Here is a 22,537-nt window from a genome sequence, read left to right on the forward strand (position 1 = left end):
TGGCTCCCACATCCATCCCATTACTTGACCTCCCCTACTTCTCATCTAAGACATGGGGTGGAATTCTCACAAAAAGTTTCTAAGTGTCATAAAGGTGAGAATAATGGAGTGATCCCTGCTGGTCCCTCAGGCACATGCTGCACTGCAACCCTCCCACATGCAAGTCACTATTTTGGAGAGTTTGAAGCTCCATGCTGGTATTTGGGTGGGGGAGGCGCTCAAACACTGTTGCGCAAGGGTGTCCTTTAACTCATAGTGCACTGGTGGACCCCCTCCCTCACCCACCGACATGGGGACGACACCCCCCCCCCCCCCCCACACACACACACACACACACACACACACACACACACACATTGAAGTCTTTCACTGTAGTCATATTTTAAATTCTTGTTCAAACAAATCTGTCTACTTAAACATGAGCTGCTGGTGGGTATCAATACAAATGATCAGATGTTGCCAATTTCCTTTCAGATTGCTTCTGTCCTCTCAACCTTTTACCGGTAATATCATTCTGTGATTTACGTGTTGATCCTGGCAAAGTGTCCATTCATCCCAACTTATGCTTAGATCCGTGTATTAATCAGAATAATACATATTTTGGTGAACAATTTTTCCACATGACTTTGTAACTATTTTATAGTTTCTATTCTATTCCTGTTAGTGATCTGTATGGGTTAGGGCAAGAGGAGGAAGTGTAAAAGGAGATTATGCTTTAGAATTGGAACAGAAAATTCATCACCCACTACCCTAAGGCAAGTTAATTTCTAGCTACAGCTCATTAGCTTGCAATTAAATCATTATGTTATCTTTCTATCTCCAGTTCCGTCTGCTTTTCTGTGTTCTTTGTGGACTGCTCTCTACCTCACTTATTATTCTATAAGATTTATTTCCCATAATTCAGTGAAAGCTAATTCTTATTCTAGTTAAAGAGATCTCCTTTCCACTAAGTGGGTTTGAAAAAGTCTTCCATCACTGATGTGAGCTCTCTGGCTGTAAAGTGATGGTTGTGGGAAAACAGGGCATCTAAGCCCCTGATGATATTGTGAAACCTCTTCTTCTGTACTTCTGCACTAGCATTATTAAATAGGAATTTGGATTCTGACGGTGAGCTGTTTAAGATGCAAATTTAACAACATTCTCACTTCCAGCATTGTTTTCTAACTGTTGTATTTCAGTTGCAGGAGTTGATTCGAATTTGTACCTTAAATGGAATATGTGGCACAGATTGGAAAGTTTGTTCAGAAAGCTAATGGCTGTATTCTTTACGATAGGAATGTGGATCTGTCAAATCTGCAGACCAAAGAAAAAGGGAAGAAAGCTTCTGCATGAGAAAGCTGCACAGATCAAACGTCGCTACGCGAAACCAGTAGGACGTCCCAAAAATAAACTAAAGCAAAGAACCATGTATGTTTACCCTTTGGAATAAATATAACAAGTGATTAAAGGTATTTGCAGTGCAATATTTGAAAGAATTGGAAGAATGTTTGATTAGTTTCCCACTAATTGCCATGTCCCCAAACGCTGTGTCCTAAATTGAAAGAGAATTTAGAATTATAAGGCTGTTTAAAACAATAGTTTAGCTTTTTAAAATGGATGCTCCATCCTTTTAAAAAATATATATTTTCCAATTATCAATAAATATTAAACAGCAGCAAAAACTAAAATGTCTACCTCATTATTGCATCCTTTCATTATGCCATTCTCTTTCCTACATCTGACTGAAGCTAAATTATTGACTGCTAAAGTATTGACTGTTAAAGGATTTGGGACACAAAGGACAGTTCACTGACCTGGTAACTAGGAAATTTATCTTCAAGATGCTCATCATATATCCATCAATCTCAATAAATGTTGCCATTTTGCTCTTTCCAATAATTGCCTTAGTGAGGCAGAACACTGCTTTTGGTACTAAAGAAATTGAGCAGTGTGGGGATCATACAGAAAGGTGCGGTTGAGGTAAATCAGCTACAATCTTATTGAAAGATACAAGTGATCCAAAGGGTTGAAAGGTCCACTTTTCTCCTATCCCTTGTGGTCCTGTATTTGCTAGCTTGTTGAATACTCTCAACTCATGAGGATTTTATTTGTAATTAAAACACATTGGCCACAATTCTCTGGCTGTTCACACCCCATCGCCACTGCAAGCCAGGTTGGAGAATTTGGCATTCAGCCAAATCTTTCACTGCAGGGGGACCAGAGAATCCCACTGGCGTGAATGTTCCCAAATGCAGAAAACCGAGTTCCCTGCAGGTCGTCATAACTGTGGCACGCAGTTCTGAAACATTTTAATTCTGTTGTCTTAATTTTGTTTGGAAGTGGATACCCACTTAACTTGGTCTTTCTTTTTTTCATTATCTATCTTCCCATGGAACAGTGGGACTTCCAGCAAATCATGTGCCATGTGTTTAGTGGCAGCAGAGGCAGCCCGCCATTGGCTGGCAACAGGATTTTCCAGTCCCGCCGCTATCAATGGAGTTTCCTGTTGTCCACACCCTCCACCACCAGGAACCCGCGATGAGGGGTTTGCCATCAGTGGGACCAGATCCCATCCCACCCAATTATTTGCACCTAAGTTGGAAATCAACAACTAGCTTTGAATTTGGCATCCAAACTTGAGGCTGAATCCACGACGTAGGACATAGAACCTCTGCACTTCAAGCCTGCTGCTACAGAAAACATTTTCTAGCATGTTCCACAGGACTTGGTGTTAGGGCCCTTGCTGTTTGTCGTGTATATTAATGATTTAGACTTTAATGTGGGAGGCATGATTTGGAAATTTGCAGAACGCACAAGAATTGGCCATGTATTTGATCGTGAAGAGAATAGTTGTCAACTCCAGAATAATATCACTCGTTTGGTTGAGTTGAGCAGAGAAATGGCAAATGGAATTCCATTGGGGAAAGTGTGAGGTTATGCATTTGGGAAGGGCAAACCAAGCAAAGGAATACCCAGTAAGTGGGAAGGTATTGAGAGGGATTGAGAAAGTGAGAGATCTTGGAGTGCGTGTCAACAGGCCCTTGAAGGTGGCAGGCAGGTGGACAAGGGAGCAATAAAAAATGCTTTCCTTTATTGGGTGGGGTACTGAATACAAAAGCAAGGATGTAATGATGGAACTGTATAAAAAGCTGTTTGGGTCATAGCTGGAATTTTGTGTACAGCTCTGGTCATAAAGGACATCATCTCTCTGGAGAGAGTGCAGAGGAGATTTACAATAATCTTGCCAGGGCTTGAAAATTGCAGCAATGAAGAGAGATTGGATAGACTAAAGGGGTGACTGAATTGTGGTGTACAAAATTATGAAGGCTAGATATGGTAGATGGAGAAGTTTCTCCTAGCTGAGGGGTCAGTTACCAAGGGGCATAGATTTAAGGTGATTGCTAAAAGGATTAGAGGAAACATGAGGCAAACCTCTTTTCACACAGAGGGTGGTGGGCACCTGAAATTCAACTGCCTAAGTTGGTGGTTGAGGCTGAAATACTTAGCTCATTTAAGAGGTACCTAGATCTGCTTCTGAAGTGCTGTAACCTGCAAGGCTATAGATCCAGTAATGGAAAGTGACATTAAATTGTGTGGCTAGTTTATTTTTTTTCTCTTTGCTGTCACAGACACGATGGGATGAATGGCCTCTTTCTGCACTGTAGGTTTTCAATGGCTCCACAATTCAATAATCTAACAATCTATTGTTTCCGTCAGCTTTTTTTAACCTTTTACTTTCATTTGTACTCTTTACTTTTCAAAGATGTGTTTCCAACTTAGCCTTTGAAAAAGAGAACAATGCATTGTGTTTCATATTGTGTCAGACTTTGATTCCATTTCTTTGACCATAAACATCAATTATACAGCTGAGCACAATCCTATCATGTTGGAATGTGTAATCCAACAGGGTATTTTTGAGTAATAAAGAGCAGGGACCATCATGAACTCTTTTTTTTTCTTCCTTATCTCAGTGTAAGACCAATCATCATGTCCCTGGTATTCCCACTTAGATAACTCCAGAATAAACTGAGGATCAAACCTGGGACCATTCTGCTTTTATTAAATTGTTCAGGTTTTTGTGAAGGAGAGATTGCCTATGCCTTGCTAATGGGGATATCACCTGTGTTAAAGCAACAGGCTAATGACTCTGAACCAAAAAAACCTCTAGGGTGTTGGTTTCTCTTTGATTCTGAACTTTAACTGCATTTCTATGCTGAAGAGATTGAGAAAATGTTCCTGGGGGTGTGTTTTTAATTCTAAAGCAGATATCCAGCCCAGTAAGAATTTTTTTTTTATTTAAATGCCAAAGAAAGCTGAAAGATCTATTTAGTGGTGACTGCCCTCAAAATTTTCATTGTCACCTTGTCAGTAAAGTAATTGAGTACAGACAGCTTCTCCTCCAGTGTTCAAGAACTGTCAAACTGTGTAAAGAGACCTGAAAAATACACATTAATGTCAAAGTTGATGGATGTTGACCTTTTGCAGTTGAAGCAAATACTGTACCAATGTTCACCTCTCCTTCATGACACATTTTCAAAAATAAAATCTGTCACTGCGCATCCACAGCGATTGCAGGTTCATCATCCTTCAACTGAACTGAACTCTGAATTCAATACAAATGACATTCTCACGAACCAGCAGATTCTATTTCAGATGTCACATGTGAACAAAAGGATTGAATGTATTTTCCACAGTCCCATATCCACACACAATTCTACTTGAACCGCTTAGTTGTTTACAATTCATTGATTTGATTTTTTTTTAAATTGTCAATCTCTTGTTCTGTACTTCTCCTCATTAAGAACTTTGATTCGAGAAATATGTCTCTGTGTGCTTGCCTGAAAGAATCATGACCATAAATCCTGCCCAGAGTATTGAGCAAATTTCTTCTATCTTTTGTCTGAAATCGTTTTCCCATAAGTTAGAAGTTAATATATGAGTAGATGTCTATTTATGTGCAGTGAGAAAATAACGAAGTGTTTGCATAATGCAAAATTGTGAACCATGACCAATGACACATTCTCACGTTAAATCTCTAGTACTTGTGTTGCTTTGAAAAGTACTTAAGAGCCTCAAACACAAGTAATGCAGGAATCCAGTCCATTGCCCTTGCAAGATTGCAAATGGAGTTCCATCCAAAGAAAAGCCAGTTTAGAAGTTATTCATTTGGCGGACAATCCTCTTAATAACTAGGGTCAGTTCTTATGATTGACAAATAGAATTAGTGAATTATTTGTGTGTTCCCCATATTAATGGAGCAGCTGGGATAAAGATACTGCATAAACAAACACAGATTGAGCCTTGCAGGGAAAGTTAGGTAGAGTGACTGACAACTTGACCAAGACAGGCTCTGAAAATTTTAAGAGTGGTAAGGCAGAGGTAATTCCAGAATGGCTCAAGGTCCTACCACCAGTGGTAGTATGAAGGAAGTGGTTATGTATGAAATGCCAAAGCTGCAGGAGCAAAATCATGAGGAATTAGGAGAGGAGAGGACCAGGTAATTCATGGATTGGGGAAAAGAAAGAAAATATATGTTAGTGAAAACCACTATTATGAGCAAGCAGAATGTAATGTGGAACAGGATGTAGGCTGTTTTGAAACGGGAGCAGTGCCTGTGCAAAGGGAGCAACTAAGAATGGTGACGACTTTTGTCATTTCAAAACTTGACATCGTGATGAAGTTTTAGCAAAAGAGAAATATCATCTATTGCTAAATTCAGAAACCTTTCATTGTTTGGAAAATTAGTTGAAGTTATTTTGTAATTTTAATATCACATCCTGAGTGATTTTTTTTTGATTTATGATGCTTTTCCACACAACGGAAGTTATAAGAATGTAAAGTAAGTTTTTAAAGTTTATTTACTAGTCACAACTAGGCTTACATTAATATTGCAATGAAGTTACTGTGAAAATCCCCAACTTGCCTCACTCTGGCACCTGCTCAGGTACACTGACGGAGAATTTAGCAGGACCAATCCACCTAACCAGCACAAATTTCAGAGTGTGAGAGGAAATTCACGCAGACACGGAGAACATGCAGACTCCTCACAGTCAATGACCCAAAGCGGGAATCAAACCTGGGGCCCTGGTGCTCTGGGGCAGCACTACTAACCACTGTGCCACCCAGTGTGATTTATGAAATGCGAAAGGGCAATTCAACTTAAGTTAAAGCAATACATTTATTGGATTAATGCATCAAAGACGCTGCACTTGTTGCGTCTCTAATTCCCCAGGCTGTCCATCACCATATTGTTCTACACTTATTGGTATTCTATTAATAGGAAATCAGCCGGAAAATACTGCAGAAGTGAACTAAACGGGATAGCTATTATTTGACAGTTTCATGGCATTATTTATGTACTTTCATTTAAACTTGCAGCTAAGTGGCTTCTTAATTCTGATGGCATGTCCTCTTGACCTACCTTCCCAAATAATTCACTGTTACCAATTAAAACTGACATATCCGCACACCCTGGATTGGCTCAAGAAAATAAGCTTAATTTCCTCTTACCAGTGACCTTTGCCTAAATCCTTTGTATCTGTCCTCTATATCCTTTCTGGTTTCACTGTACTTCTTTGGAAGGTTGAAGATTCAAGTTGGGTATATTAGCATAATGTGATTTCACTAATATATTTGAAAGAGTTGCTACGAAGTCTGAGGAGTTCTACTCCATGTTTCTCCCAAAGTGCCCTCTCATTTTGTTTATCTTCGATTCATCTAAACTTGACACTGCAGCTGTTTAAAAATTGCCCTGTTCCACTTTAATCAAGGGGGACTGTTTATTTTGCTATCATTAAATGCTTCACTTTGCATTCAGCCATACTAAACATTAAGTGCCAGTTATAAGCTTTGTAAAGGTTATCAGAATCTCTTGAAAATTTTCCGCTTTTTGTCCTGCATCTTGTTCTGTGTGCAACTGTGGTATTTAAATCTAGAAATTCAAATTTGTAAACCCTATCTGATTTATAATGTTTTAAAATATAATTCTAAGGGCACGTTCTTTAAAGGACATGATTAATTCTACCAGCTTGAATAATTACATTCAGTTTTACACTCTATTCAGCTTTCAGTCAATATCCCTATTTCACTCCTAATTAAGGGAGCTGTCCCTTTCAGTGCAGCTCCTCAAGAGCAGTCCTTCAGATGCTCTTTGGAAGAACAGATAATAGATATCTGCCAACTTAGTCATATTATCATAGTCATTTAAATTTATAAGACACTGGATTCACTTCATAACTTAATGCTAACATTTGTAAATCATTCTGAACCGAAGTTGTGGGTCCAAAAACTTTTGAATGAATAAATACAGAGCACATAAATTTATAGACAATGCAACAAGGAATGGTTGAACATTAGATTATTAGATAACTAATCAAAAGTTTTATTCATCTGTTTAATAAATTACCTTGTATGGACAGGTGCTCATATTTCCCAGTACACTGCATTGATGAATTAGTTTGAAGCATGGCTATATAGCAACATTGCTTATTGGTACGTTAAGACATTTCTGTCACAAAGTAGAACAGAGTTTTACATGCATAGTTTCCATGTGCCATTTGTGAATTTTAGCCAGGCTATTTGGAGGATGTGCAGAGATGTGGAGAGGCATTTCCTTTTGAGGAGTTTACCCATTCTACTTTTATGCATTTTATGATGGGTAATTACACTGGCAGTGACCTTAAAAACAATTTAGCTGCTTAACCGCCTGCATTGGAGAATAGTTTGAGATGTGCGAATGTAAATGATGAGGTAGAAATAACTCCATATAACAAGGAACAAAGTAGCAGAAATGTTCACAAATATAAATCAGTAACATCAAATAGAAATGCAGTCTGTGCGATATTTTCCTCATTTATATTTTGCATGCATTTTAGAAAAACTAGAAATGTTGCATATTCTTTCCTTTGCAATAATGCTGTACTTTGCCCTTTCCACAGATCTGCAGACAACGATGAAGGATCTATGACAATGGACACAGGAAGGGGGTCACCTGGTAGGGGTCAAAAGACTAAAATCTCTACCACACCTTCATCTCGTCATGCTGCGTCTCTAAAGGACTCGAGCAGCAGATTGACTCATACAGACTCAAGCCTGGCTGGTGCTTCCAAACTCTCCATTAACCAAACAACTTACGGCCTTGTTGATGGTCTAACTAAATTTTTTACACCTTCACCTGATGGCCGAAAGGCACGAGGTGAAATTGTAGACTTTTCAAAATGCTATTTGCTCAAAGAAAAGTGCAAGCTGAAACAATCAGCTACTTTTAACTCTAGATCATGGTCTCCAGGTATTGCTCAAAAGTTAACCCCATTCTATCAATCTTCACTTCCTAGTCAGAGCCCTAGTTCATACAAATCCAGCACCTCCACTTCTGCTAACTCACCTCAAAGTTCTTCCAGCCAATCAAGTGTACTATCTCTTAGTAACCTTCCTAACAGCAGCCATATAAAGGGACTCTTTGATGGGCTATCTCATATCTATACTATTCACAGAAAGTCTCGTAAAAAGGGACACCCCAGTTATGCACCACCTAGGCATACGCAACATAAGCCTGAGTTGGCTTCCGCACCAAAAGCCTACTCTCATTTTCAACAGAAGAAATGTGGTGGTAGCTTTATGTTCCCTGCCTTTTCCCATGCATGGAGGGCTTCCAGAACATGCTCACTGAAATCATTTGCTCACTTCAGACAAACTTCTTTCCTTGTAAGGCACAAAATATTAGGCAGATTAAAATGTAGATTGACCCCTCAAATGGGGACCCCCTCAGCAGGGATGGGGAGCTTGGCACACGGAAGGATTAAACGTGATCGGGACGATGGTAAGCAAAGGTCCAAACCAACCTGCGTCCTGTCCAGTGAAAGTTTACTCTATTTTACCACGTAGCCCTTAGCTTCTTCTCTTATTCCTTCTTCACTTTCGTAGGAATGTAAACAAACAAAACATCTCGTCCCTTTTTCTGATGCTAACTAAATATCTTAACACTCCTCAAATAAACTTATATTACAGATCAAACATCTTTTTTAATTTGCATCTGTTGTAGTACTAAGATTCCCCAAATGCTTGCATAGCACTACTTACAGCTTTGTAGAATTGCATGGCCATCCAATTTGCCACATTACCCCTCTCACTCTTTCAGTCCTTTCCAAACAGTGGAGTGACCGTTGTGATTGTTTGCCTCCAATGTTAACAGTGAGAAGTGGCAGATGTCTTAACTTTCTATTCTGCATTAACTTTCTATTTTGCATTTTACTTAATATTTTTCCTCTGCTTTATTTCTTTGCATAAAGTAACATCAATTTTGCTGTATTTCAGCAAAATAAATACTACTGTTGAATTACTTCGTGCTACTGCCTGCCTTCGCTGCATGTCTTAGTTGTGTGATTATTAGTATTTAGAATTGTTATGTCACCTGAGTAATAAAGCACCAGGAAAAGTTGTGGACTTTTCATGGAGCTTTTAATGGAGCATGTAATTAAATTTACATGAAGGTCAGTTCTGCTCATGTACATGAACGTTTTCCTTGTGTTGCTTTGGTGAACTGCAGACAATGAAGAAATTATGAAAAATATCAAAAAGGATAGTACAGATGGGGCTGCAGCCTGCCACCAGGACAATGTGACAGAGGAGGATTTGGAAATGTTCAGGCAAGCACGAGATCTATCACTTCAGGTGAGACATTTTATTTGATTAGTGAAACTAATTCCAGTCTTGTCACTGGTTGTTACAATCACACATATGGATTCATCTATTTTGTGTGTCTTAAAATTAGTTCTGTGATAAATAAATTCAGCATGGACAAAATGTAACTGTTTTTTGCCTGTTAAATCCTATAATGTACGTCTTTGTTTTTTAGATGATGATATGTATGACACAGATCTTTAGTGCAAGAATATTGCAGTCAACAAAACATGCAAAAATAATTACAGGGGAAAGGCTTTCTTAACCATGTTATATCTGTATGTATAGGCATATAAAAACCTTCACTCTGGTGTTATAAAGTCAGGATAACTTTTATAATTAACGGTGTTGCAGAAGATTAGTACAATGAAGGGCTTAAACAAGCTTCTACGTACAGTAACTATTTTAATTTTATTTTCATCACCATTACAATTGGATAAACTAGTAAAAATAGAACATTTACCTTTTTTTGAAATCAGATTGTAATGAATCAGTTTGAAAGTAGTTTTATTTCAAATAACTGGTGTCCTACTATGATTATTTACGTATTATGAACCTCAATACGTGACAAATTATATTTGGTTTCAATATACCAAAATGTAGAACATTGCATAACACTCATTCTCCCTCTCTAATGTTGTAATTCATTTGTGATTAAAATGACTTTCTAAACCACTCAAACTTTGGTATGAGATGTATAGTGTATTTTGATGTCACATGTTGCAGCTTCAAAGGTAGCTTTTATTTTCTTTCATTCCTAATCAGTGGCATCTTCTGATTGCGTACACTCTTCCATCTAAATATGCTGTACTAGTGGACATTCACACGTAAACAGATGATGATTAGTGGCAGGAGGAAGAAGATGATGGTCAAAGGTTGTTTTTGTGACTGGAGGCTTGTGTCCAGTGGTGTTCCACAGGGATTGGTACGGGGTCCCTTGCTGTATGTAGTGTACATTAATGATCTGGACATGAAGGGCATTGATAGGCTGGGTAGGAAAGAACTTTTCTCCTTAACCCAGGGGTCAATAACCAGGGGGCATTGATTTAAGTAAGGGGCAGAAGGTTTATAGGACATATGAGGTAAAACATTTTCACCCAGAGGGTGATGGGAATCTGGAACTCACTTCCTGAAAGGGTAGGAGAGGTGGGAACCCTCAAAACATTTAAGACATATTTAGAAAAGCACTTGAAATGTCATAGCACACAAGGCTATGGATCAAGTGTTGGAAAATGGAATTAGAACAGATAGGTGTTTGATGGCTATGTAACATGATGGGCCAAAAGCCTCTTTCCATGATGTAGAACTCTGACTATGAGGGCAGAGCTGGAACCTGATTGAATATATTTTTTAAAAGAAATGATTAAGTAATATAGGACTTGTATTTTTAAAAAGGTGAACTAACTTGTGTGACTATATTGACTTTTATTCATACGTGGATTCAGTTTGAAAGGTGTAAATGTACTTTTCTGTTCAATTCAGATCAGTTGTGACTAATTTACATAGATGCATTTACTCTGATAGTTGTATCTCAGAAGCAAGCCTATGTCAGAAATTTAGTAGAACGTTTTAATTACGTGAAGATAATATTTCTTGTGAAGTGATTAACTTTATTCTTCATTTGAATTCTCTACATAGTATCCATATCGTCCATTTTCTGGTTTCTTCATGACCAACCTCAAAGAGTGACTTTTAACATGTTTATTTACGATATTGTTATGCAGAAATTGAAGTTTTTTTTTACTTTACCAACATTAGTGAACTTGAAAAAATGAGTACAGTAAATATTACCAAAAATCTATCCATTAGTATTAGATGATGAACGATGTAAAATTATTTTTAAAACTTTGATTATTGGGATGATCTAGTATTTTTGCTTTGCAGACCTCAACCATGACAAGAGGTGTCATCACTGAAGCAATATTAAAAGAGGCTGAAAAATTAATGTAATAGTTTGGCAAATTTACCAGTGTGGCTAATATATAAAAATGAATTTGATTTTTAGCCTGTGGTAATCCCAACGAAGACTGGGCAGCACAGTGACACTGCAGTTAGCACTGCTGCCTTACAGTGCTGGGGACCTGGATTCAATTTCAGTCTTGGTTGACTGTGTGGAGTTTGCATATTCTCCCTGTGTCTGTGAGGGCTTAATCCAAGTGCTCCCACAGTCCAAAGGTGTGCAGGTTAGGTGGATTGGCCAGGCTAAATTGCCCTTAGCATCCAAAAATGTGTAGGCTAGGTGGATTACAGATTGCATAAGACATTAACCAAATGTCATCCTCCTGCCTGTAGGAATTCTATAGATTAGAATTAGCCTCAGATCCTGGTTAAGAGAAGGAAAAATCAACTATGAACAGAGATGGACATTAGGTGTCAACGGGATTGTATTTGGCTATGATGGCTAAGTGGTCAAATAGTAGGAAATTCTAATTTGTGAAGGATCACACTTGATGTAGTTAAAGTTTATTTATTAGTGTCATAAGTGGGCTTACACTAACACCGCAATGAAGTTACTGTAAAAATCTCCTAATCGCCACACTCAAGGTACACCGAGGAAGAATTTAGCATGGACAGTGCACCTAACCAGCGCATCATTCAGACTGAGAGGGGAAACTGGAGCATCTGGAGGAAACCCACGCAGACATGGCAGAGAACATGCAAGCTCCACTCAGACAGTGACTCAAGCCGAGAATCAAACCTGGGTCCCTGACGCTGTGAGGCAGTAGTGCTAACAACTGTGCCATCCTCAGGTGTAGCTAAGGAGTAGCTTGGAATAGCTAAGGATGATCATCCCTGTGGAACTGAACCCAACCAAATGCAAACACTGAAGAGGGTAGGAGGGAGGAAAAATTAGGTGGAGAAAGATGCATGAAAGAAAGAAAGGCAAAACAGTATTTATTTTTTATAAAGTAAAGTTGGGAGAAAAAAAAATGAAGTGATGTGATTTTATCTTATCTTGCAATTTTCTCCCACAAATCCTCCAATTAGCAACAAATGGAAGGTGAAAATAAGGGGGGAAATGAAGAGGTCCAGATCTTACATTGGAAGGAAAATATATTTTACATGTGCTGTACTGTTAACTTTATTAACACTAACTGCAAGTGTTGATCTGCCATATCACGTTGTTGCAACATAGCTGATCATAAGACATTTAGCACTTAACCGTGGAACCTTCTCAATCTTACTAGTGCCCTGATGGGATTGTAGCCAGTCCGTCCCTCTGTGGCATGTTGCACTACTGTTGTGTTGTGCTTCTATCACTATTTTTTCAATTTAAATTTTTTGCCTTGGAACTTGCACCTGACTGATTTGATAACTTATTATTAGCAACTCAAATGAAAGGACGGCATCTTAAGTGCAGAACTTCACATTCAAAATATGAGGCTTAACTCTTGACGACTTTTGAGAAGATGAGAAATTGCTATTATCAGAGCCAGTACATAGAACACTACAGCACAAACAGGCCCCTTGGCCCACAAGTTGCACCGATCATATCCCTACCTACCAGGCCTATCTATAACCCTCAATCCCGTTAAGTCCCATGTACTCATCCAGGAGTCTCTTAAAAGACCCCAATGAGTTCACCTCCACCACCACCGACGGCAGCTGATTCCACTCACCCACCACCCTCTGAGTGAAAAACTTACCCCTAACATCTCCTCTGTACCTACTCCCCACCACCTTAAACCTGTGTCCTCTCATAGCGACCATTTCAGCCCTGGGAAATAGCCTCCGAGCAACCACCCTATCTGTACCTCTCAACATCTTATAAACCTCTATCAGGTCGCCTCTCATCCTTTGTCTCTCCAGGAAGAAAAGACCTAGCTCCCTCAACCTATCCTCATAAGGCATGCCACCCAATCCAGGCAACATCCTTGTAAATCTCCTCTGCACCCTTTCAATAGCTTCCACATCCTTCTTGTAGTGAGGCAACCAGAACTGCGCACAGTACTCCAAGTGGGGTCTGACAAGGGTCTTACAAAGTTGCAGCATTATCTCCCTGATTCCTAAACTCAATCCCTTGATTAATGAAGGCTAGTACACCATACGCCTTCTTGACCACATCCTCCACCTGCGAGGTTGGAGAATCCCTCTGTTGTTATATTTCTGTAAGAAGTCTCACAACACCAGGTTAAAGCCCAACAAGTTTATTTGATAGTAAACCCACTAGCTTTCGGGGTTTGCCCCTTCGTCAGATGAGTGGAGAGTTCTGGTCACAAACAGAGCATATAAAGGCACACACCGTTTGCAAAATACTGATTAGAATGCGAGTCTTTACAGCTAATCAATTCTGAAAGGTGCAGACAATATGAGTGGAGATAGCATTAAGCATAGGTTAAAGATTATTTCTGACCCAAGAGTAATCTGATCTGAAAAAAACTGAAGTTTTATCTTGTATAAAGTTTGCCAACTATTATGTTTCATTAAAGTAGCTCGAATCTTTGTATGGTTCAGAAACAGTCCCTTATCACTGCTTTTTTGATTTAATTTGCAATTGCTAAATTTATTACTCAGATTAGTGTCACAAAAATTCTCATCTATTTCAATTGTATTAGCCATTGAGGCCAGCTTTTTTTTTTAATTAATACTTGTCTTCAATGTAAAATATTGCAACATCTAATAACATTTCTTTCGGACTTTGTTACTTCTTGCCAGGACTGTAGGGTTATTTATATGTCATCTAGCACTTGGGCTAACTAGTCAGCCTTTGTCACAAAAGACTGACTTCAGGATCCAATACCTGATTGAAGGAGGACTGAGAGAATTGCTGCAGCATGACCAACGTTGCATCTTCCTGGAGGCAGCCTCCTAATTGACCACATCTGAGCTTGCCGTTCTATCAAATATGGCAGGCAAGCTTCTAACACTGCTGGCCCATTCGGAGGGCCGAACCTCTCGAGCCTCAGCAGCCACAAGTGAAGAGGCGAATGCTGCTAAGGCAGGTTGGAGACCTGCAATAAAGCCTCCACATGGAGGAGCCCTCTCTGGGCTGCACATCAAATAGCTGGCACCGAGATCTGTAAATGAATTGATTTGGAAAGGAGACCCCTTCACTGGATCAGTCTTTGCTATAATCATAGCCTTTCATCAATGCAGTCCCTCCTTGCACCACGAAGCTTCCTGCTGTGATGGTTTCCCAGTGAGATGGCAGAGAGGTTGCAGACCTTTCCCTAAATTGAGGTTTTAACAATGTTGTGTGTCTGCCTGCCTCTGAAGAGGGGGCAGCTGATCAATGCCAAGCCAGTCTCAGTAAGCTCCTTGGCAGTAGAAATACATCAGGGAACTGGCCCATTGCAGCTTCCCTAAATTTTCCTGTTTGCCCAAACTGCCAAACGTTAGCATGTCCACAGGGTTTCATTATTAGCACAGCCTATCATTTGTAGAGATAACAGCATGATCTTTGAAGCACAAGTTTTGTCACATTACCCCATTTCAGAGAGGCTTGAGGCTACAAACACAGTGCAAGGAACTTGACTGCAATCTCCATATATTGATAACAGTGAGCTGACGAGGACCAGTAAATTTATTCTCTCTGTTTTTTACTACCTCTTACAGGTGGAGCTATCAGAATTGAGCCACTGTATGAAGCTAATTTCTGCAAAGACTAAGATGAGAATAATGATAACTTGAGTTTGCCTGTTCAACGTAGCTTATCAGTTCCCCTGGTTTCTCCAGTTAATCATATGTTGAAAGTTGTGGAATAAGTCAGCAAAGATCAACGCCGGAATTACTGCTGTGGGGGCGAGCGCAGTTCACAGAACAGAAGTCTCCTTTGGCCTCAGGCAGGATTTTGAGGCGCGGTTGAAGAATACCGACCCAAGTCTCACTTGGTAACAGTTCAGAAATTGCTGCCCTTGTATATTCTACCTCCCCTTGATGAGTTATGCAATATCTGTGACGTCATTCGGGGGAGGCATTTCATGGAGGTTCGGTATTTCTTCATGAAGAGATTGGAAAAGAGAAAGTCACCACATGTTTTTCATAGCTAGTTCTAGAATGATAATATGCACAAACTTGGATACCCATCATGTAAAGAAATGCTAAAAAGACAGTGAATAACGATTTAAAGAAAGGAGAGCATGTTAACCAGAATGGCATCCAAAAGCAAAACTCTCTTTGAATGGTAATACTGTTTCTCTACAGGGTTGTCTACGTTTGAAAAAAACACTTTGTACATGACCTTCATGTGGGATTTCTAGAGTTAAGAAATGAGAATTGCTGATCGTGCTCACATTCAAGTCTCGCCACAAAAACACGGGAATTTCTAAAACATATGTCAATATTGGTCGCCTATGTTTAGGCAGTTTGTGCATTTTGAGACCCTGTGTAGTCCTAGTAGGACAGGTCTTGTGGTATATAGTTAGGGAATTGGGTCACCAATTGTATTTAGAGAAGAATTAGTTGATTGATTTTGATGTGTGTTTGAAAGCTGTTTCTAGACATCTGCAGCACTGTTTTCTGCTTGATAGCATAGTGGTCTGGATTTTTCTTCAGGCATTTGATATTTAAGTGATGTTATTTCTGCTGCCGCATGAGCCACTATTTAACTTGCATTGTGTTCTTACTAATTATCTGTATTCTCCAACCCTAGGTGGATCGTGCCTTATGGCCCAAAGTCAGTTGGGGGATGGGATGGAGAGAGGGACATTTCTCCTATAGTCAAGACTGACGATGTTTGCCCTCCATAATCCCTTAGTTTGTGCCAGTCTTTGCTGTTCCTCAGCTTTTATGGCTCATATTTTTACCCAATCCTACAATGCTATTCTTTTTTTGATTATATCCTTCACCGTGTGAAGAAGAGAAATTAGAGAACTACAGTGTGTACTAGCTTCAAATAAGTTTCTGTAGAAGGAAGCTTTCTGCCTTCTGCTGATTCTAGAAATTTGTCTACGTGGTAGATGAATATTGTTGTATTTGCCTTAATATACCTTACCTTAAAGATTCAGAGCATGAAATTGCTAAACTAGTCATTAATACAAAAATAAAACAGATTGAATTTGTTATTATAGAGGTTTCAGAGAAGTCTGCAGATATTACATTTTGAGCAAATTTGGTGCTTCCTATAAGGTTCATGTTACCATTTCAGGTTCTTCAGCATCATCATTTTAAATTGACTAGCAAGCTATCTATTTATTCACCAGTGGAATCCTAATAATGCCCTCCTGAGTTTTGAAAAATTGGTTAGAGGTAACAGCATTGCATCTTCTACTTCAAGTGTAGAAATAAAATGTATTACTAAACTACCTTGTCAGATAAGATGATTTGTGGGCCAAATGTCCATGTCTGCAGACTCTTACTACACTACTTTTGGGTAAACAAAACTAGAGATGTGTCCTGTGTAAAGCATGAGCTAAGTTTCCCAATTCTGCTCTCTTTTTCATTGGTCTCTAACCACCAGTAGTGTAAGAATATGATTGATCAGTGAAGACACAGTTGAGTGTGTGTTTCTCAGAGTATTCCTGTTCAATAGTTGTACGAGCCCCTTCACTTTAATCTTATGGATTAACTTTGCCAGTTATTTCTCCATTTTCCTTTCTGAGTAGGTCACTAAAGGCTAGTTGCTTCATAAGTACTCCTGACTGGTCTGAAAACTTAAGAATAGCAAGGTTTACTGGAGATCCAGAAACATGATTATTTCAGTATTTAGATGTTATTGCCTACCTCTGTTGATAGGATGTCACCTACCTTGAATCTAAGAATATAAATGATTAATTTAGAGAAATAATCTGTAAAAATCTTTTAAAGATATGTAAACATTCCTCCAAGATGTGTTGTAGCTTACCAGTAAGTTATATCAGCCTTTCTAATGTTCCCAAAGGCCATCACCAATTGGGAATCACAGCAGCCTTTTCAGTTATGAATGGATTACGATAGATTGATTTATACATCTCTAGACAAAAATTGAACTCCCCTACACTCTATCATAGGTATGTACAGTTGTGCAGTTAACTATGAATATACCATAATCTGTTCATTATTAGGGTGCCATTGAAGTCTCCTTGAATTAGGGTATTACCCTCGGCATTGTAACATTTGAAATCTGAAATCAAATGAGGTGCAAAAACAAGGATGAACAATGCAACCAATAGGTTTGCCAACATTCTCTTTGCTAAATAAGATCACTTACTGGCATGTTTTCATAATCAAAATATAATCTAACCATAGAAATAATTTTCCTATTTTGAGGCAGGATCTGAAAATGATGCACAGCTTTAATTAGAGATTTTCTCACAGTACCAGTTACTAACATCATAACCATGGAAACAAAATTGCTTCAGGTGGAGTGTAAGTGTACGTACTTCCTCCCATATCTTTCCTGTGTTCTTTCAGGAAAACGGACGCAGTTTCTCGTTATCTCAAACACATTCTAATTTTTATATTTCCCTGAAGTCAAAAATCTTAACGAGTCAGTAGGGTCTTTCTGACCTTTCTACTGGAAATCTACCATCAGACTCTATCACATTCAAGCTTTATAACTGTGGCAGTTAAACAAGAGAGCAGGATATTTATGATGAGATGATAGGTATGGATATAGATATTTCTTTTCTGAGTTCAGAGTTTTCTTCAAGCTGCAAGACCATGAGTTACAATAAATATATACATTGTCCTTTGTTAGATTTGTATGTTTTTTTTGCCGGTTCTTCAAGTCAATTCCTGAAACATTTCAAGGTGCTGGACCTTATTGAAATGAATGTACATTCTCTGTGACTGAGGCTGAAATGACTGATTGCCACGAAGCAGCATATTCAATGATGCTATGTAAGAGTGAAATATATTGACTTTATCTCAATTTCCATTCACCCCCATCTTTTCAGCATCAGAGTTGGCAGATTTATTAATCATTTGAGAATTTCTTTCATCATCAGTTTATACCTCTCCAGCAGTTTTGGATCTCACTAATTAAAAAGAAAGCACTGCCCTGCTCTCAGGATAACCCAAAGTACTTCACATCCAATGAATTTATCTTTGAAATGCCACTGTAAAACACAACAGCCAATTTGTGCAACGGAAATGAGATGAATTGTTCTGGTGGTATTAGTTGATGAAGGTTAAGACACTGAAAAAATACTTGTTCTTTGAATAGTACAACAGGGTTTTTTTTAACATGCACCCCAGCAGGCAGAACAGGCCACAGTTTAGTATGTTGGCTGAAACATGCAGATTATCTGCTGAGGTGTTGAACTTGAGTTTGAACTTGCAGCCTGCTGATTCTAAGAGTGCTAGTAACTGAGCAAAACCTGTCAGGAGATAAGACATCAGTAATTGGTTAGTGCTGGAACTCTACGCATTAATAAACTGGGCACAAATCGAATAAATATTAATTGTTGTTTTAGTTACACTTATCCTAAAGATCATGACATTTGATTTCTGTACATGGGCAAGTTCCCAAGTGTTCCTTGCCACGTGCTTCTTTTCCATTAAGTTTTATAAAATCACAAAATGGTCGCTGCACAAAAGGAGACCATTCGACTCACTGTGTCTGTGCTTGCAGTCTGTAAGAGGAGCTCAGCTAGTTGCCCACACCATGTCATTTCAGGTTCTTTTGTCAATTAGCTTAAATTGATGTCCTCTGATTCTTGATGCGTCTGCCAATAGGAAGTATCTTTTGTGTCAACAAATCACTATCAAATCTCCTTTAAAACCTTCCCTACAGAGAACAATCCAAATTCTCCAATCTGTGTATGTAACTAAAATCCATCATCCCTGAAATTATTCTCATAAATATTTTCTGCAACCCCTCTATTGCCTTCATGTTCTTTCAAAATTGTCATGTCTTGAATTAGGTCTGTTGACCTAAGCCCAATCCTTAATATTAAACCAAAGTGAAACTTAAAAGCATTTAAGATGGACTTTATAGCAAAGATTTTTTTTTTTAAATGAAGTCACACTGAACTACTGTGGGGAAATATAACTATCCTCCTTTCATTCTGTCAAATTAGGAATAGCTATATCTATAGAGGAGACAGATTCCTAGGGTGGGATTTTCCAGCCCTGGCAGTCATGGTCAGAGTCATCTGGTTGCTCATAATGTCAGCTGGCATTTGGCTGGGCTGCCAAATCTCCCACAGGGGGTCCTGCTGTAACTGCACTGGGAAATCCTTGTCATAGTTGCATTGTACCTCAAATTTACATGGTTGATTAACTATGTTGGGTTGGGTGATATTTTCTAATTGTTACACGAAGAATGTGCTTATGCTTGTCGACAGTGTTGTCAGTAATTCACAGTCCTTCAAGGACTTTTCAAAAGTTTGATTTTGCTTGATTTTCAACAAAATACTTGCTTGAAAATCATTAACATTATCTTGACCAATAACGCAGAGTTAGCTTTTAAATCCAAGGTGTGCACTGAGTGTTAAATAACAACTTACCTTTATATGGTGTAGGATCTCCTGATGGTTAGAATCCACAGTGTACCTGGAGTCATTGTATGGGATTTTCATACAAAGCCTGATCCAAATTCTGAGAGAGGACTCTAACCTACTGCCTTCATCTGTTGCGAAGCACGAGAACCTCTGAGAAAATAATTCAAACTTGAGTGGAATATCAAGCTCTTTTGACATACTTTCGGCTCCAGATCAGAAGAGAAAACCTGGTTTACCTGATGGATGAGAAGTATTGCAGGATGGCTGTACTATTCTTGCAATTGTTTGTGTTCTTTTGACAAGGGAGAAGGTATGGTTGTCCTCCAGGGTTCAAACTATCTTCCCAACATTAGCATACCCAATCTTGAGATTCAGGTTGTTTGTGGATATTGAACTTCTTTCAAGGAATGGGAAATGCCATATCTATAGTAAATAATGTAAAGTTTGATAATAATGCAAGGAAGTGTTTGGACTGCAGGGAAATAATCAGTGCTAATGGGCCAAATAAGACTTGACAACAACAGCAATTTCAAAAAAACCATCTTGCTACTGCTACATTTTAAAATAATGAAGGGAATAGATATTAGTGAAATGGTAAATTGTTTAAAGCTGCCAATTTTGCTTGGCAATATTAGCCCTCCCTCCCCAAGAGGATGGGGGTTGGGGGGGGGTGTGGATACTCTCTTTCATTGTAATTAGTTGATCAAGATGAAATCTTGCTGGCGGTGTTTTCTTTCCTTATCCAACTCCAGTGAAATGTTGACCTCTACCTACACTGGTGGATTTGCTTTGAAAGAGGAATAATGTGCTTCAGGGTCTGGTGCACATATTGTGAAGTGAAGAAGACTCCAAGCTTTCATGACAAGATTTTGGGTTCATTGATTATCGAAAACCAGTTAAAAACTTTCCCTCTTAACATTGGAATTTCACTGTAAAGCCTTGTTTAATCCACATGTTGTGACCCTTTGTATGTTACAGCACTCATCCCCTTAGAAACTTAACAATTTGAATCTTACCCTGAAATAGAGAATCTAGGTTTACGGATGTAAAAGTGAGGAGAGGCTCTCGTTCTTTAAACTACCCCATCTCATTACCAATAAGCAGCCAATTAACATCCAATAAAACCACCAGTAATTGCTAAAGGATTGAACTTTTCCTTTCAATTAGTGCTCTCTGGAAATCATTAAAATCATGGGTTTTTTTTCGGCATGACCTGTTCTCCAGGTCATAATTCCTTGCTTTATTTTTCTTTGACTTTTGTTTTATCTTTTGTTTGTGGAACCCCAACTCAAATGAGCACTGATTTAATTTCCCCTTTGTTTTCGGCCTTAGCCCTCTCCACAGATGCCAGGTGAGACAAGAGATTAGTGAGGCTGAGCTACAGGGAATCAGTGCTTGAGGTAAGGATTAGTGCATTACCCAAATTGCTTTTTTGGTTCAATACTTGCAGTGGGATTTAATTTGAAGTCTGAGTCATTTTTGAGTTGGCCAAACTGATTTAATCCTTTAATTATTTGTCTTTTATAACATATCCACATCTGGGGATTAATTTTTGGCCTTATCAAAGTGAGAGATGAGAGTGCTGGGGAATAAAGCACTTCTCCACATTTAGCATCCAACAGCAAGCATTTATAGGTCCGATATGAAAATACTGAATGTAGAGTGAATCTCCCCTGACTAAGTCCCAACAATGTTCTCCCAAGACTTACAGTCTTGGAACAATTCCCTATACTTTCACTGCAATACCTCCAATTGTCAAATTTATTTTCTGGATCTGCACCTTTGGGTAGATACTTCTGTAAATCAATTTCACAAAGCAACCTTGCAGCAAGGCAAGGTTGTTGAGGTGAATTTCATCCCATCAATTCAGGCTGGATTCAAAGCAAGATCCTAAAAATTAAATGACAGTATCCTAGCACGTTATGCTAGAAAAAAGTTTTCATGCTCAAGACAAACCAGTACATGAGAGTTACTGAGCCATTGCAAAAGTCTTCAACCAACTTTTATTTTAAAATCCGTAGGTAGTTTAGTCGTAGAGCTGACCTCATAAATTCAAATGATTGTCCAGAGGTTAACAGAAGGTTCTGTTTATTCTTTAGGTACTCAAACCTAACCTGGAAGAAAGTGTAGCTGTTGCCTTGAACAAACACTGGCAATTGATCCTACAAATAAGTTTGAAAAAAAAAGCTTGAATCCAACATTAGATATTTTAACCGCAAGTCCAATGAGTTTATTACTGAAGTGCTTTGTTTAAAAGACTCCAGAATCTATTCCTCTAATTTTGTAAAGCTTTGCTAAATTCTCCCTTGTTTAATTTTTATTATTCACTAGGATGGTGCCATAAGCTTAAAAAGATGCGAATGAAGGGAAGATTCCTAAGACTCAGGCCACAATGTCATCAGTAGAATTGTCTGATTGTTATGGCCCTGATGTTAATTAAAAAATGCCAATTAAATTTTAGTTGTCAAATTAGGGTTGTGCTTTGAACATTATAGTTTTAATAAAGTGTCCGTTAG

General features: G+C 38.6%; 1 protein-coding gene across 1 annotated transcript in view; it reads left to right on the plus strand.

Annotated features, from left to right (window-relative positions):
• Nucleotides 1-22,537, plus strand: part of kat6b (K(lysine) acetyltransferase 6B) — a 155,282-nt gene that overhangs the window by 75,283 nt on the left and 57,462 nt on the right. Inside the window, exons 6-8 of the mRNA XM_080215803.1 lie at nucleotides 1,275-1,407; nucleotides 7,917-7,972; nucleotides 9,524-9,648. Coding sequence (XP_080071929.1) covers nucleotides 1,275-1,407; nucleotides 7,917-7,972; nucleotides 9,524-9,648 — 314 coding nt within the window. The remainder of the gene's footprint in view (nucleotides 1-1,274; nucleotides 1,408-7,916; nucleotides 7,973-9,523; nucleotides 9,649-22,537) is intronic.

Source organism: Carcharhinus amblyrhynchos, chromosome 31 (genome assembly GCF_965287045.1).
Source record: "Carcharhinus amblyrhynchos chromosome 31, sCarAmb.v2.hapA, whole genome shotgun sequence".
NCBI classification, from domain to species: Eukaryota; Metazoa; Chordata; class Chondrichthyes; order Carcharhiniformes; family Carcharhinidae; genus Carcharhinus; species Carcharhinus amblyrhynchos.